The sequence below is a fragment of the Mustelus asterias genome, chromosome 18 (genome assembly GCF_964213995.1).
Source record: "Mustelus asterias chromosome 18, sMusAst1.hap1.1, whole genome shotgun sequence".
In the NCBI taxonomy this organism is placed as follows: domain Eukaryota; kingdom Metazoa; phylum Chordata; class Chondrichthyes; order Carcharhiniformes; family Triakidae; genus Mustelus; species Mustelus asterias.
In genome coordinates, this window is record NC_135818.1 from 10594171 (window position 1) to 10611650 (window position 17480).

At 47.2% G+C, this 17480-nt stretch overlaps 1 protein-coding gene across 1 annotated transcript in view; it reads left to right on the forward strand.

Annotated features, from left to right (window-relative positions):
• The window catches only part of dcaf5 (ddb1 and cul4 associated factor 5), an 81710-nt gene extending 64465 nt beyond the window's left edge, over nt 1–17245 (forward strand). The window contains exons 7-8 of the mRNA XM_078233358.1: nt 6596–6723; nt 14616–17245. Of these exons, the coding sequence (XP_078089484.1) occupies nt 6596–6723; nt 14616–16496 (2009 nt within the window). The 3' untranslated portion in view covers nt 16497–17245. The remainder of the gene's footprint in view (nt 1–6595; nt 6724–14615) is intronic.
• Nucleotides 17246–17480: the final 235 nt, after the last annotated feature.

Below are 17480 nucleotides of genomic sequence, written 5' to 3' on the forward strand. Positions count from 1 at the left end.
CCATCCATTGACTCTGTCTACACTTCCTGCTGCCTCGGAAAAGCAGCCAGCATAATTAAGGACCCCACGCACCCCGGACATTCCCTCTTCCACCTTCGGGAAAAAGATACAAAAGTCTGAGGTCACGTACCAACTGACTCAAGAACAGCTTCTTCCCTGCTGCTGTCAGACTTTTGAATGGACTTACCTCGCATTAAGTTGATCTTTCTCTACATCCTAGCCATGACTGTAACACTACATTCTGCACTCTCTCCTTTCCTTCTCTATGAATGGTATGCTTTGTCTGTATAGCGCGCAAGAAACAATACTTTTCACTGTATGTTAATACATGTGACAATAATAAATCAAATCAAATCAAAAACGCTGGAAAATCTCAGCAGGTCTGGCAGCACCTTTAAGGAGAGAAAAGAGCTGACGTTTCGAGTCCAGATGACCCTTTGTCAAAGCTCTTTTTATGAAACCAAAAGAGAAAATACTGGAAAATCATTAGCCTGACAGCAAATGTAAGGAGAGAAAAGAGCTTTGACAAAGGGTCATCGAGTCTGCACTGACAACCATCCCACCCTATCCCTGTAACCCCACATATTTACCCTAGCTAATCCCCTGAAATTAGGGTCAATTTAGCATGGCCAATCAACCTAACTCACGTATCTTTGGACTGTGGGAGGAAACCGGAGCACCCGGAGGAAACCCACACAGACACGGGGAGAATATGCAAACTCCGCACAGACAGTGACCCGAGGCCGGAATTGAACCCGGATCCCTGGTGCTGTGAGGCAGCAGTGCTAACCACTGTGCCACCATGCCGCCGTGGAGATTTAGTCTTTCAACTAAATTGCAAATCAATTACAACACTGATAGAAACTGTTGGCTTCAACTAATCTGTGGTGTTTATCCTTCACCCAAATACCACCACTCATCCCATGTCCCCGCCATGTTTTAATTTTCCATTTTCTCCTGTTCTTTCTATTAGCTTCTTACCCATTCTTAAATGTTGACATGACTTCTGCTTTTATCACTCCCTTTGGTTGTGCATTCTGCTATTGCACAACCTTTGATGCCAAAAGTGTTCTTCTGTCCTTCTGGCAGCAACCCCTTGGACTTCATCTTGTCCCCTTATTGTAGAAACCATAAAACAGTCTGTTTCTATTGACCTTCCCCTTGGCTTAATAACACCGTTCACCCAATCACCTTGTGAAAACAGCTCCAGTTTTAATTTGTGTTTCTGCATTTGTATTGCTTTCGTATTTTTATTTTACTTTATCCTTCCAGTAGTGTGCAAGTCAGAAGTGCTGCCTTAATTAAAATTTTACATCGATTCATCACAGCAAGTCATTTTGTATGAGTGAGTTTTGCCAGACCATTTAGTCTCAGGAAGGAGAGGGTACGCAAAGACTGAGTCTGATTCTGCCCTCATGTCCATCTTCTTGCAAGTTTACATGCACAAAAGTTTGAACTATTAGTTGTAGCATAAAGCTGAGTTCTGGGTTCTAGTTGTTGGTCAGTCTTGCCCTTTGGACACGGGATCGGGAAAGTTAATTGCTTTCTTGATTTTTGTTCCGAAGAATAATTCTCAAGTCTAATTTCCCAATTTTATTTTTCCATTTATCCCCGTCTTAAACCACTTCGAGCTTGAAATTTAATCACCTCTTTTCAAGTAACAAACACTTAGGGATCCAATATTCTAAGGAGCACATAGGCGCAACCTGTGCCACAAACATACATTGCCAACCATAATGGTTCATTTCCTAGAATCCCTACAGTGCAGAAGGGGGCCATTCGGCCCATCAAGCCTGCACCGATGACAATCCCACCAGGGCCCTATTCCCATAACCCCATGTATTTACCCATCTAATCCTCCTGATACTAAGGAGCAATTGCGTGTCCAATCCACCTAACCCGCACATCTTTGGACTGCGGGAGGAAACCGGAGCACCCGGAGGAAACCCACGCAGACATGGGGAGAATGTGCAGACTCCGCACAGTGACCCAAGCCGAGAATCAAACCCGGGTCCCTGGCACTGTAAGGCAGCAGTGCCAACCACTGTGCCAGCACGCCACCCATGGGTGTCTAGACAGCAAAAGCATTCAGTAATTTAATTGCCATATTTAAATAATTTTAATTATTTTAGGGCCTGTTAGTGAATTAGTTCACCCCAGTGCCTGATTCATCATGGCAATGCAATATTATTACATTTTAAAATGTGCTGAAGTTTGTGACTTTTTGTCCCTCTAGCGTGATATATAATGTTTAACTCTGCGATGTGAACTATTTCACAGGGAGAAGGCAGCAAAATAAAACTTTAAGTATTTTCTGAATGATTTGTGTAGATTTCCCCGTTGTAATCACAAGTGGCTTTAATAGAAGCTACCTCGCATCCCCAACAGTATTTATTTGATGGAGGGAGTCTCCCTTCTTGTGACACTAATAAATAAACTTAAAACTGTGCTGATTGTGCTATTTAAAGTACAGCATATATTCTTGTTTAAAAATACAGACAGCATCTGTTTACGGACGCCCATTTTCGCTGCTTTCATTTTTAAAGTCTGAAGTCCACAGAAAATACACTTAACGGGGCGGTGCGGTGGCACGGTGGTTCGCACTGCTGCCTCACAGCGCCAAGGACCTGGGTTGGATTACTGGTTTGGGGTCACTGTCTGTGCGGAGTTTGCACATTCTCCTCGTGTCTGCGTGGGTTTCCTCTGGGTGTTCTGGTTTCCTCCCACAGTCTGAAAGATGTGCTGGTTAAGTGCATTGGCCATGTAAATTCTCCCCCGGTGTACCCGAACAGGCGCCGGAGTGTGGCGACTAGGGGATTTTCACAGTAACTTCATTGCAGTGTTAATGTAAGCCTACTTGCGACACTAATAAATAAACATAAACCTAAAGAAATGGACACTCTCTTGAGCTCTGACGAGGGGTCATAGAGACTCGAAACATTGGCTGTATTCTCTCCCCACAGATGCTGTCAGACTGGCTGAGATTTTCCAGCATTTTCTGATTTTGTTTCAGATTCCTGCATCCGCAGTAATTTGCTTTTAACTCCCTCTGCGGATGTTTGGTTTACTGTTTAGGATGTTTTGTTTATACCAAAATTTGTTGATGCAATTAAATTGACCACATTTCACATTGTCACTCATCTTGGGTGTTCGTCTGCAGGAATAGAGTCATAGAGCTTTACACCATGGAAACAGGCCCTTCGGCCCAACTTGCCCATGCCGCCCTTTTTTTTAAACCCTGAAGCTAGTCCCAATTGCCCGCATTTGGCCCATATCCCTCTATACCCATTTTACCCATGTAACTGTCTAAACACTTTTTAAAAGACAAAATTGTACCCGCCTCGACTACTACCTCTGGCAGCTCGTTCCAGACACTCACCACCCTCTGTGTGAATAAATTGCCCCTCTGGACACTTTTGTATCTCTCCCCTCTCACCTTAAACCTATGCCCTCTAGTTTCAGACTCCGGAATGAACAAGAAAATGCTGCATTGACCAAATAGTCAGTTACCATAACCCGATAGCTACAGTGTAAAATGTAAATTGACCCCCTTCCTGCCTGAGTTCTCCACCCCCCCCCCCGACACACACACAAAAAGAATGCCACCAATAGTCACGATTTTTCTGACAAGTAATGAATTCCATACAGTTTGATAAAGTGACATTAAGATGGTGGGTAACTGAATTGTAAATTAACAGCTCCACAAAATGGAGTGATGGAAATTTAGCTTTTCCCTCCCTTCCCCAGACATTTATGTATTTACTTATTAGTGTCACAAGTAGGTTTACATTAACACTGCAATGGAGTTATTGTGAAAATCCCCTCGTCGCCACACTCCTGTTTGGGTACACTGAGGGAGAATTTAGCATATTCAATCCATCTAACCAGCACGTCTTTCGGACTGTGGGAGGGAACCGGAGCACCCGGAGGAAACCCACGCAGACACGGGGAGAATGTGCAGACTCCGCACAGACAGTGACCCAAGCCGGAAATTGAACTCGGGTCCCTGGCGCTGTGAGGCGTCGATGGTAGTCATGATGTGGAGATGCCGGCGTTGGACTGGGGTAAGCACAGTAAGAAGTCTCACAACACCAGGTTAAAGTCCAACAGGTTTATTTGGTAGCAAATACCATAAGCTTTCGGAGCACAGCTCCTTCATCTGACAAAGGAGCTGTGCTCCGAAAGCTTATGGTATTTGCTACCAAATAAACCTGTTGGACTTTAACCTGGTGTTGTGAGACTTCTTGCTGTGAGGCAGCAGTGCTAACCACTGTGCCACCCTATATACCAACAGTCTCGGTCACACAGCTCTAAGAATGTGCTTCACTCATCAAAAGGGTGGGTAGAGAGGTCTGAGGGAAAATATTTTGTTATAATTGGTCTGAAAACAGCAGTTGTCTTGATTGGAGGAGAAAGAGGGAGTGGGTGGTATAGAGGACATTTGGTGCTCTTTTACGAGTGAATGAAGAAAAGCATGCTTCAAATTGCTATTAGAACATAGAACAGTACAGCACAGAACAGGCCCTTCGGCCCACGATGTTGTGCCGAGCTTTATCTGAAACCAAGATCAAGCTATCCCACTCCCTATCATCCTGGTGTGCTCCATGTGCCTATCCAATAACCGCTTAAATGTTTCTAAAGTGTCTGACTCCACTATCACTGCAGGCAGTCCATTCCACACCCCAACCACTCTCTGCGTAAAGAACCTACCTCTGATATCCTTCCTGTATCTCCCACCACGAACCCTATAGTTATGCCGCCTTGTAATAGCTCCATCCACCCGAGGAAATAGTCTATTCTAAGGTTCTTGTGATTTTTATTTTACGCTCCTGCACAAACAACCTTTTACGGTCTCTCTGGATAAGAGTGCTCAATTGTAGCAGAGTTGGGTAGATTTTGGGTGAGTGTTTGGGCCCACTGGCAGCCGAGTCCAAATTGTCCGGTCCCGTTTAAGATGGGAGCTGGTTGAGATTGACAGCCCATGGGTTTCATGCGAGCTCAAATTCAGAACTAAAAATAGGGCATGATCCCAATGGGCTGAACTTTCATGCCTTCCACCCAACGGGACGGTAGCACCCTGATGATGGACTGCAAGAACTTGCTGCCTCGCTGTCAACTCGTTCTTTGATGGAGACCTCAGTGTTGGTGGCCTAAGCAGCTGCTTGAAGAAGGCACTCAGCCGATTGCACTATTTGAATCGGGGTCCTGTGACGACAAAGTACAACCCCTCTGCCATTCTCGGGCTGAACTGGGAGCTTGCACGGTGGAGCGTAAGGGGAAGTTGGACTTGTCGGGCCAGAAGGAGCAGGAGTGTCCCTCCAAGTTTTACAAACCCAGCCACGGCTGCTGCTGCTGCTCCCCCCATGGACCCACCTTCGATTTCAGAGTCCCGTGGCCAACTGCCCTGGGACGCTCATCAAGTTCTGCCGCACACCGGGCCTCCTGCCAGGACAGCCAGACTGCCAGCCTATATTCTGCTGTGTAGCCTTGACAAAGGGTCATCTGGACTCGAAACATCAGCTCTTTTCTCTCCCTACAGACGCTGCCAGACCTGTTGAGATTTTCCAGCATTTTCACTTGTGGTTTCAGATTCCAGCATCCGCAGTAATTTGCTTTTAGGACAAAAAAAAACAAAGAACAGTACAGCACAGGAACAGGCCCTTCGGCCCTCCAAGCCTGCGCTGATCATGTTTACCTATCCAGACCAACCGCTTCTATCCCTCTATTCTCCATTTGTTCATACGTCTATCAAGATAAGACTTAAATGTGGCTAATGTAACTGCCTCAACCACTTCACCTGGCAGTGCATTCCACCACCATCTGTGTAAAAAAAAAACTTCCCCCGCTCATCTCCACTGAACCTTTCCCCCCTTATCTTGAACTTGTGCCCCCTTGTAATTGTCATTTCTGCCCTGGGAAAAAGCTTCCAACTGTTCACCCTATCTATACCCCTCATAATTTTATAAACTTCTATCAGGTCGCCCCTCAGCCTCTGTCTTTCCAGGGAGAACAATCCCAGTTTATTCAATCCCGCCTCGTAGCTAATACCCTCCATACCAGGCAACATCCTGGTAAACCTTTTCTGTACCCTCTCCAAAGCCTCCACATCCTTCTGGTAGTGTGGTGACCAGAATTGGACGCAGTATTCCGAATGTGGCCTAAACAGCGTTTTATACAATTGTAACATAATTTGCCAACTTCTATGCTCGATGCCCTGGTTGATAAAGGCAAACATGCCATATGCTTTCTTCACCACCTGTGCTGCCACTTTTAAGGATCTGTGGACCTGTACTCCCAGATCTCTGGTGTGTTTATGCTGCTGATGGTTCTGCCATTTATTTTATGAAGCTTCAGGCAGTTGGGGGGACCCCAATTTCCTTTGGTCATTAGGTTGTTGAATGCAGCAGTGCGTTTCAGTAATTTTGACAAAATGTGTGACCGGGGTGATTGGTAGACCAAATTACCTTGCTTTACTTATCGCAAAATTAAATATGTGGCCAAAAATGTGCTGGGATCCAATGTGTATGTACTAATAATGGACATTTTTATGTGCGTTTAAAGTCAAGGTGATGTGTAATCACACTTCTGTTTGCAGGAGGCCCCGCCAGAATTGTGAATGGTGCATTCATGGTGCTGAAGGGTCATCGCTCCATCGTAAATCAAGTGCGCTTCAACCCTCATTCATACATGATCTGCTCATCGGGAGTGGAAAAGATTATCAAGGTATGTCGTGTCCACCAGCGGGAACCTGATATTGGTCACAGTGGAACTTCAGCTACTTGGCCGTCTATATACACTGAGCCCTCAACTAAACTTACACTGTTTGAAGAAATCTGTAACAAGACTACCATTTTTGTAAGCACAAACAAATCTGAAATCCTTAATATAGCTGGTAGTGTAGACGGTAACCTTTGTTAACGCCAGCATTTGACCAGGTCTCGGTAAGTATTCTTGTATTCCATTTTACAGAGCTGAATAGACAAGACAGTTCTGAGTTCCAGATTTATCAGCACGTACATCGTAATAGGTCACTTATTTCAATAACAATCCTCCTTTGACTACATCAATTTGTTTAATCTTTGTGTAGTTTTGCATGCATCTTCAAAGCTTGCTGTCTAACAGCGTAATTATTTTGATGGCGTAGTGGCACAGTGGTTAGCACTGTTGTCTCACAGCTCCAGAGACCTGGGTTCGATTCCCGGCTTGGGTCACTGTCTGTGTGGAGTTTGCAAACTCTCCCTGTGTCTGCATGGGTTTTCTCCGGATGCTCCGGTTTCCCCCAAAGATGTGCAGGATAGGTTGACTGGCCATGCAAAATTGCCCGTTAATGTCCTGGGATGCCTAGCTTAGAGGGATTAGCGGGGTAAATGTGTGGTGACAGGGATAGGGCCTGGGTGGGATTGTTGTCGGTGCAGACTCGATTGGCCGAATGGTCTCCTTCTGCACTGTAGGGTTTCTATGATTCAATGACTATATTTGTGGGTGCCTCCTGTGTGTGTGTGTGTGTGTGTGCGCGTGTGCGCGTGTGTGCGTGCGTGCGCGTGTGTGTGTGTCCTATTCCTACGAATGTGCCCTTCAACGGTAATGTAATGCCCATTGATCGTTTGCTGTCCTCTTTCTATGTTGTGGAGCGAGCGATCTGTCCATTTGGCACATTCCTCACACCATGATAATTCGAATATAAACTTCTTCTTTGGGCTTCCCCATTTGTTCTCCTGTCTGCAGAAGCTCCAGTTCCTGTTCCTCTGCGTTGCGGAACGCTAGCTTTTGGATTTCGGTGTCTAATGCTACATTGTCCATCAGCTGATCTCAAAGTATTTTTTCCAGCTCTGAACATTGCTGTTTGAGGCACCAAACCTGACACTTGTATTTTGCACCATCATCGGCATGGCTAGCACTGCTGCTTCACAGTGCCAGGAACCCGGGTCCGATTCCCGGCTTGGGTCACTGTGTGGAGTTTGCACATTCTCCCTGTACCTGCGTGGGTTTCCTCCGGGTGCTCCGGTTTCCACCCACCGTCCAAAGATGTGTGGGTTAGTTGCATTGGCCATGCTAAATTGCCCCTTAATGTCCCAGGATGTGTAGGTTAGAAGGATTAGCAGGGTAAATATGCGGGGTCACGGGGATAGGGCCTGGATGGGATTGTTGTCAGTGCAGACTCGATGGGCCGAATGGCCTTCTGCACTGTAGGGATTCTATGATTCTATCGATTCAACAAGCAGGTGCAGTCTTCTCAGTGAGGCACTGAGCCTTCTCGAAGTCTTGGCTGCTATTCAGTGCCTTTGGTATGTGGCGCTTTCAGAAGAATTTTACATCATTGCTTGTGAAGATTCATGTGAATGCATCTCATGCGATGGAGAATTGACCTTGGAAGAACGTCGAGCGGCAGTAAGAGGCCGTGCATTAACTTCCATACCTGGGAACAGACACGGGGATTTAACTCATCAACGTTCCGGCAGAAACAAGTTCCCTCTTGCTCTTGAACCTAGCACAACTCTGGAGAAAAGGACCAGATGGTGTTGGGAGCAGACTGTTTCTATTTGGGTGCACCCCGCGGTGGTGTAGGCGGCAGCATCCGTTTGAGACAGGAATTTGCGAGCCTGTGTGTTTTATTTAGAAAAAATCTTTTTAAAACAGATCAGGAACTGTGCAGAGATTGAAGATTTTACAAGGCAAGTCGTACAAATCGGTACTGCCTGGTTTTCAGCATTGAGTGGCACTTTGGCTCTAAAATGGGTGACGTGGGGTGAGTGTTGACATGCACACAGGGAGCATCTGTGTGTGGGGGGGGTGAGGGTGGCATTCTCCAGCCCTCCTGTCTCCACCCTGATTCAGTTTGTGACAGGAAGGCCCGTGGATAATCTTCTGCCCCACTGCCGATTAAAGGCCCTCCATGCTCACTTAAGGGCCTCGTGCCACTGGTATTAGCCCAACGGCAGGTGCTGGGGGTCACCTCGTGGGGACCAGCAGACCCCGACCCCTCACAGTCCCCCGTCGAAGTCTGAGCCCCCATATCCTATTCATTTACCTTTGAAACTTGCCTTCTCCCTTTTGATGGTGCCTTTAAACTCACCTGCTTTACGGCAGCGAGTGCCACAGGAAGGGGGCACACCATCCGTCGCTTCCCTCCGCTCATCTCCACTGGAGCCCCTGAACTGCTTCACTGTCTCGGTCTCACCCGGCCTGAATAGGGAAGGTCGGGTGAGACGGGGCTTTGGATTTCTAACGAAGGTAAGCAGTCACAGCGTGGCAATCCGCCGGTGATTGCCACTTCTAGGAAGTTACGGCCCAAGATTAGTGAAGGCGATGGCTTAGTGGTATTATCGCTAGACTATTAATCCAGATACTCAGCGAATGTTCTGGGGACCCGGGTTCGAATCCCGCCACGGCAGAAGGTGGAATGTGAATTCAATAAAAAATATCTGGAATTAAAAATCTACTGATGACCCATTGTCAATTGTCGGAAAAACCCATCTGGTTCACTGATGTCCTTTAGGGAAGGAAATCTGCCGTCCTTACCCGGTCTGGCCAACATGTGACTCCAGAACCACAGCAATGTGGTTGATTCTCAACTGCCCTCGGGCAACTAGGGATGGGCAATAAATGCTGGCCCAGCCAGCGACACCTGTGTCCCACGAATGAATAAAAAAATCTTCCCGTTTCCCATCCACCATTGTGCAGTGGAGGTTAGTGAGACTCTGTATTCCAGGAGATCTGAACATATTTTGTTCTCTTGCTGGAGAGCAGCAAGTGGATCAAGCCTGTGGCTTTCCCACGCTGCAAGGTGCCATGAACAGTGTGCCGTGTGTCTGAGCGGCACCACAGCAAAACTCTCTCGACACACAGACTACACACAGCGCATCTTTCAGGTTGTTGCCCAATATGCTGGGAGTGACCATGATCCTTTCACTCAGCACAGTCCACTGTGCCATCTGCATTTGAGCCCTCGGGGAAGCCAGAAGGTTGCAGCAGGTGACGAGGGCTATCCTTTGACAACATGGCTCGTGACGCCTGATCGTAACCCATGAAGCCGAGACGCCGTACACAGTATGTGCTTGAACAGTGCTTCTGTTGCAAGGCTCAGCAGCGCCTGGGTCAGAATTCAAGTGCTGGTACACTGCATGCTACACAACCATCACCAAAGCATCTCCTAGCCACTAGCTGTATAGCCATCAGCTAAGGAGGCGAGGAACCAACATGACCCCTTTCCGACCGGTCTGTTCAAACTGGCTGAGCTCCCTGTAAGCGTGACCCCCATTCATCCACCGACTACCCCCCACCTTGCCTTGTCTCTGTTTCTCTGCCTCACAGCATCCTCTTGGCCGCAATGCAGAAACTAATGCCACCGCAAGATAAACATTCCAAACCACATTTATAAATCAAACCATGTCACTTTTCTTTTTACAATCATGTAGCCCAATCCATCACTCAAACCAGCCTCCCATCCATTGACTCTGTCTACACTTCCCACTGCCTCAGCAAAGCAGCCAGCATAATCACGGACCCCACGCAGCCCGGACATTCTCTCTTCCACCTTCTTCCTTCGGGAAAAAGATACAAAAGTCTGAGGTCACGTACCAACCGACTCAAGAACAGCTTCTTCCCTGCTGCTGTCAGACTTTTGAATGGACCTACCTCGCATTAAGTTGATCTTTCTCTACACCCTGGGTATGACTGTAACACTACACTCTGCACTCTCTCCTTTCCTTCTCTATGAACGGTATGCTTTGTCTGTATAACGCGCAAGAAACAATGCTTTTCACTGTATGTTGATACATGTGAATCAAATCTCGGTATATCTTTACCGAGTGCTCCAACACAGCGCTACCCCAGCGACTGCAGCATGGCTGGCCGTACTCTGCTGCCATTCAGTCCGGGAGACAGCAAATGCCTTTGCAGGACGACTTCAAGCATTTCTGGGCCGAGAAGACCTGGCTTCAAACTGCACCAGTTCGGTGTGGGCAGCAGCTGTCCGGCCGACGATGCTGTCTGCACGGGGACTGGGGTGAGACTTGTGAGCTGGTGATTGTTAGTTGTCTTGCAAAGCAAAGGTCTGACTTGTTTTTGTGCTTTTGTTGTCACTCTGGAGACAAAGTGTTCTTGAGTTTGGGCCCTACAGACTTGTGGGCCAAGCCCTGCAGCTAGTTCCATTCCATCTGGCCTGAGATTGCTTCCTGCGATATTGCAATACAGTATCTGAAATGACACTCCAAAATAATTCAATCTCTAGACTAATGGAAACAAAATCACACTAGTTTTCTTCTTCTAATAAAGTTTGTACAGGCGAACTAATATATTTTTAGATTCTATATTTCACTACTCAAAAGTAACTTTATTTGTTATAACTATTCCTTATGTTTCCTTATAATACCACCTCACATTAAGTTGATCTCCCTCTGCACCCTAGCTATGACTGCAACACTACATTCTGCCCGCTCTCCTTTCCTTCTCCCCTATGTACTCTATGAATGGTATGCTTTGTCTGTATAACGCACAAGAAACAGTACCTTTCACTGTATCCCAATACATGTAGCAATAATAAATCAAATCCAAACATAGTCTACTTTTTTCCATTTGTACATGCATGCGTTATAACCCAACAGGGTGTAATCTTTACAAAACCAGAAACATATTGCACCATATATGAGACTAGAAAAGTTAAAGCATTAATAAAACCCAGTATAATGAAATTATGCTACAATAACCATTGAGAAGCTAAAAAGATCAGGCGAAACCTGTGTTTTCTTCACCATCTTAGTAGCAATGCGCCTTTCACGTTTGTGAGTCAGACATCTGTGTTGAAGATGGATATCTAATTTCTTTCCTGCAACAGCCCATTGCTGTTGCTAACTGGTGTCAGCTGTGGTTTCGTGGTTACCTCAGAGTTGTGGGTTCAAGACACTCCAATTCTGTGCTAAGTGCTGCACTGATGCGGAGCTGCCGGCGTTGGACTGGGGTGGGCACAGTTAGAAGTCTCTCAACACCAGGTTAAAGTCCAACAGCTTTATTTGGTAGCACAAGCCCGAAGAGCTGCTCCTTCCTCAGGTGAGTTGACGAAGGAACAGCGCTCTGAAAGCTCGTGCGACCAAATAAACCTGTTGGACTTTAACCAAGTGCTGCACTGTCAGCTGGTGTTTTTTTTCTGGAGTTGACACTAAACCAAGACCCCGTCTGCTTTCTCAGATCAATGTTAAAAACATTCTCGAGGAACGGTTTCAAAGAGCAAGGGACTTATTTCTTGGCTAATATTTATCCTCAGTCAATATCGCATCAAGTTATCTGGCAGTTATTACATTGCTGTTTGTGGGAGCTTGTTATGTACAAATTAGTTGCTGGGTTTCCTACATTGCAGCAGTAACTACACCTTGAAAGTATGTTGTTTGTGAGGTGTTTGGTGATGTCCCAAGCTTGTGAAAGATGAATGCAAGTCTTTTCTATTTTAAATATTAATTATTTTCTGCATCTGAAAAACAAAAAGATAAATATTTACTGATATTTGGTTCCCTGTAGTTTCCAACCGCACAATCCTTTGTTGCCTGGCTCCGACCGGTTGCCCTTAAGTGTCTCGAGCCCTCTGTCAGAACACAGCCAGTCCAGCAACATTGCCTTCCCACGTCCCCACAACAATATCTTCTAAATCCACTTTCTCTCTGCTCCACTCCTTTCTCACCTGGGTGACCTTACCTAGGATATAGGGTCAGCTTTCACCTTTGTGCTGATTTAGCCCAGCTATGCCCTTTGTTCAACCCCCAGGCCACCTCCATACAGCCATGTTGCCTGGCAGAGTGATCATTTTGTGGTGCTTTGCTGAATTCGATTATCCCAGTCATCTCCATCGAGTCTAACATGTACAAAACTTGACTTTATGCTTAGCATCACTAAGTCCCACGATTGCACAGGTCTACATTAGTGTCCTGCCGTACCATTAATTCAAGAATCATCTTTAAATCTACCTTGTTTTGTTCCATCACAGCATGGTCATTTCCTTTAGCGTTTGGATCTCTCCTTTAATCTTTGATCTCTGGCCCTTTGATTATTTTATTCATTCGTGGGACATGGGCGTCGCTGGCTGGCCAGCATTTATTGCCCATCCCTAGTTGCCCTTGAGAAGGTGGTGGTGAGCTGCCTTCTTGAATCGCTGCAGTCTATATGCTGTGGATTAACCCACAATGCCGTTAGGGAGGGAATGAGTTTGTGAACCCATTCACTCCACAATTGGTGGAAATCTTCGGCTGCCTCTGCCCGACTTCATTGAGATTCCTGCACTTCTCGCTCCATCTTTTAAAGACAAAACTTCATTTAAATCCATGTTTTGGATCAAACCTTCAACCAACCCTTCTCACCTCTCCCTCAGCATTTACTCCATAACATATTTTGAAGAGTCTTTGGAGTGTTTTTTGTGTTAAGCGTGCTATATAAAAGCGAATTTTGTGCTGGTGTTCCAGCAAATGTTTGACAAAGTAAAAGTTAAGTTTATTTATTCGTCACAAGTAGGCTTACATTAACACTGCAATGAAGTTACTGTGAAAATCCCCCAGTCGCCACACTCCGGTGCCTGTTCGGGTACACTGAGGGAGAATTTAGCACGGCCAATCCACCTAACCAGCACATCTTTGGATTGTGGGAGGAAAGCAGAGCACCCGGAGGAAACCCACGCAGACACGGGGAGAATGTGTAAACTCCACACAGGCAGTGACCCAAGCCAGGAATCAAACCCGGGTCCCTGGCGCTGTGAGGCAGCAGTGCTAACCACTGTGCCACCCTTCTCTGATATGACCGAGACTATTGTAATATAAATACAAAACTAGTTCTTAAAGTTGAGCTTAAAATGTTTCCCCTTTCAGTCACATTCCGTTTGAGAGCAATAAATTTTAACATCCATGCATAGAATCATAGAATCAAGAATCATAGAATCCCCACAGTGCAGAAGGAGGCCATTCAGCCCATCGCACCTGCACCAACAACAATACCACCCAGGCCCCAGTCCCTTAACCACATGTATGTACCCTGCTAATCCCCCTGACACTAAGCGGGATTTTCCTGCCACGTTCCCCCCAAGACTGGAAAATCTCAACCAAGGTCAACGGACCTTTGCATCGTAGAATCCTTCAGTGCAGAAGGAGGCCATTCAGCCCATCTCACCTGCACCAACCATAATCCCCCACCCCCTCCCCCCAGGTCCTATCCCCACAACCCCATGCATTTACCCTAGCTAATCCTCTGGGGGCAATTTAGCATGGCCAATCCACCTAACCTGCACATCTTTGGACTGTGGGAGGAAATCGGAGCACCCAGAGGAAACCCATGTAGACATGGGGAGAATGTGCAGACTCCACACAGACAGTGACACAAGCCAGGAATCGAACCTGGGTCTCTGGCACTGTGAGGCAGCAGTGCAAACCACATGTATGGTCCGCCCCCGCCTGCTACGATCCCCGTGGCAGGCAGGAAGGGAAAATACTGCCGTAAGTGTCAATGTAGCATAGCCAATCAACCTAACCCGCACAGCTTTTGTTTGATTTATGTTATGAAGCATTAATCCAGTTATAAAGGAAAGCTTTCAGCAAAATTGTTGAGTGTAAGCACTAAATGTTTTTTGTGCTTTCCAAATACAGGTTTGGAGTCCGTACCTACAACCCAATTGTGCTGGAGACCTAGAAGGCGCAGTGGAAGATGACACCCGCAATCTTTACACCCATGAAGAGTACATCAGCCTGGTCTTGAACAGTGGGAGCGGCCTATCTCATGATTACGCTAACCAGTCGGTTCAGGAAGATCCAAGAATGATGGCCTTCTTCGATTCCCTTGTAAGGCGTGAGATTGAGGGCTGGAGTTCTGACTCTGACAGTGACCTGAACGAGAGCACAATTCTCCAGCTGCACGCAGGGGCCAGCGAGCGATCAGGCTACAGCGATACTGAATCCTCTGCTTCGTTGCCTCTGTCGCCCCAGCAAGGTGACGATTCGGACGAGGTGACCTACACGGTGGACCGCCAGAAGCTACCCAACGCCTCCGCAACCCGGGAAGACCTGCAGTCTCGGCGGCAGAGGTTGTCCGCTCTCAGGCGCTACCAAGATGAGCGACTTCGAACCCTTTCGAACGACTCTGATTCCTCAGAAAACAACTATCAGCAAGTCAACACAGACTCCGACCCAGACCCTGTGAAAAGGCCTCGATCTCCCAGCCCAGAGGCCAATGATTCCAGTAGTTCCAGCAGCAATGGGAGGCGCCGCGCTTCCATGCGGCAAAGAAATGCTGCGAGGGCCAAGCAAAAACTCCGCCGGGAGAAACGGGGTCCCTCGCAACTCAAGAAAATAAAACCGCGTAGCGCTGAAGATAACGGTAACTATTCTCAAGTACACGACGGCGATAACTCATCAGCTTCGTCCTCCCCAGAGAGGAGCAGCACCGAGTTTGATCATCGCAGGGGGAGAGTATCTCCTTACTCGGACAGCGAATCGGAGGTCAGGAAGGTTTATAAGGCTTACAGCAAAATCCAAAACACCTTCAAGTCGCAGCTGAAATCGAAAGGGGGCACCATGGCGTTTCTGCCGCTGGCGGACCTGCCGGGCACGAGTGAGAGAGGCAGTTTGTTAAGTACTTTAGCGCCAGAAAGTGACACCGTGAGTAAAGGCGCGGTGCCTCTCCACTATAGATTTCAAGAGGACAGGTGCTTCGATGAGCGCAATGGCGAGGGCAGCAGCTCAGCCGAGAATGCGCACAAACAGGCAAGGGGCAAGCAGTCCGCCTCGCTCGCTCACGACTGCGGCACGGTGATACCCCTGAAGGAAATGGCGTCCGGAGAGCAGGGACGTGCTGCTGCTCAGGATGCCCCCGGCAGCTGTGCCGAGCCCTGCCACGAGGCCAAAAAGGTTAATGGCAAATCGGTGTGTGTGGGGAACGGCAGTAACCTAACGAACCAGTGTCAGGCCTTTGGCAGCTCGGCACAAGAGCTGTGCAGCCACGCGGAGGCGCTGGAATGTGCGACCTCGCAAACTGTACAGCAGATGACCAGCGAAGAATCTGGTCAGGAATTTAGTAAACCCACGTTATCTCCAGCGATCCCGTGCGCAGAGACGCATTTACCCGGGGCGAGAAGTAATTCTGACCACGTTGAGAACTCCAAAGCCAGGACTTGTGAGGTGGAGGACAGATGTTCAGAGACCTCCTGCAGTAACGGCCTTCTCGAGAGGCAGTGCGCAGGCCACAGTAAACAGACTTGCCCAGAGCCCGGGGATTCGGCTGCGGCCTCCAAGTCGGAGGCTGGCAGCTACGTACAGGTAGCCTCGCTGCACCACAAGGAAGAGTGCTCCCAACCTGGGCTAAACGAGCATTACGAATGTGCTAAGAAAATGATAGCGCTGCAGAATTTTTTTGATTGTCGCCAAGGGAGCCTGTCGCCAGTCGAGACCGGCCAGCCTTCTGGGGTGTTGAAGAGGTTTCGGAAAGAGCTGGAACCTGACTACTCCCCAGCCGAGAAGAAACAGAAGACATGATACGATTTGCACTTGTCCTGTACCAGTGCCTCGGAATGACACTGACGAAAGCATTTAAGTAGGGACTCCACAAGACACTGGCCTGTACACAGTGAGAGCTTTTGTTAACAATTATGTAAATAAGTCAATTTATTGAAGAAATGCTAATACAGAAATTTGTAGAATGTGTATGATAATGGTATATAAAATACAAATTATTTGGAGTGATTCTAATTTTGGATTCAGATATCCAAGGTTTGTACCTCTTCTGTTTAAAGTATTCATTATGCCAAGCGAGGGTTCACAGTGCATTCGGTCTCTCAAATCGGACAAATTATTATAAAGCTTCCCGTAATAACTTGGTAAAGGTGGGCAGATTTATATCTGTCCCAAGTATTCAAGCCCATAGAATAATAACTCAACAGGTAAAGACTTTTTGAAACCTTAACACTTTATAGTTCTTGAGGGTTTTTCCTTTGGTCTTATTTTAAGTTCCCACTTTTGTCGGTAGCCTTTTCTTCGTGCGAGGGGTAGACAGTTTGATCCTTAAGGAAAATGTTTGACATGTTGGTTACGTGTGTGGGACACTGATCTGTTGACAAAGAAGAGAGAGTTCGACTTGAGCAGCAGTCGGGAATAAAGTTTTGTGTTTTGCGTTTAATTTCTTAATGAGAATTATTTGAAGCACAATTATTTCCGCACAGTAGGTGCGTGGTCAGCTGGCACCTTTCTCCACGGGCGAGAGAAATAAACGTGGTCGTTCGCAATTCCTTTTTGTGTCCTGCTGCATTTCTGCCTCCACACCATTCCGCTGCGGCTCCAGAGAGGGCAAGGTACGGCACAGTGGTCAGCACTGCTGCCTCACGGCGCCAGAGACCCAAGTTCGATTCTCGGGTCGGGTCACTGTCTGTGCCAAGTCTGCACATTATCCCCGTGTCTGCGTGGGTTTCCTCCGGGTGCTCCAGTTTCCTGCCACAGTCCAAAGACGTGCTGGTTAGGTGCATT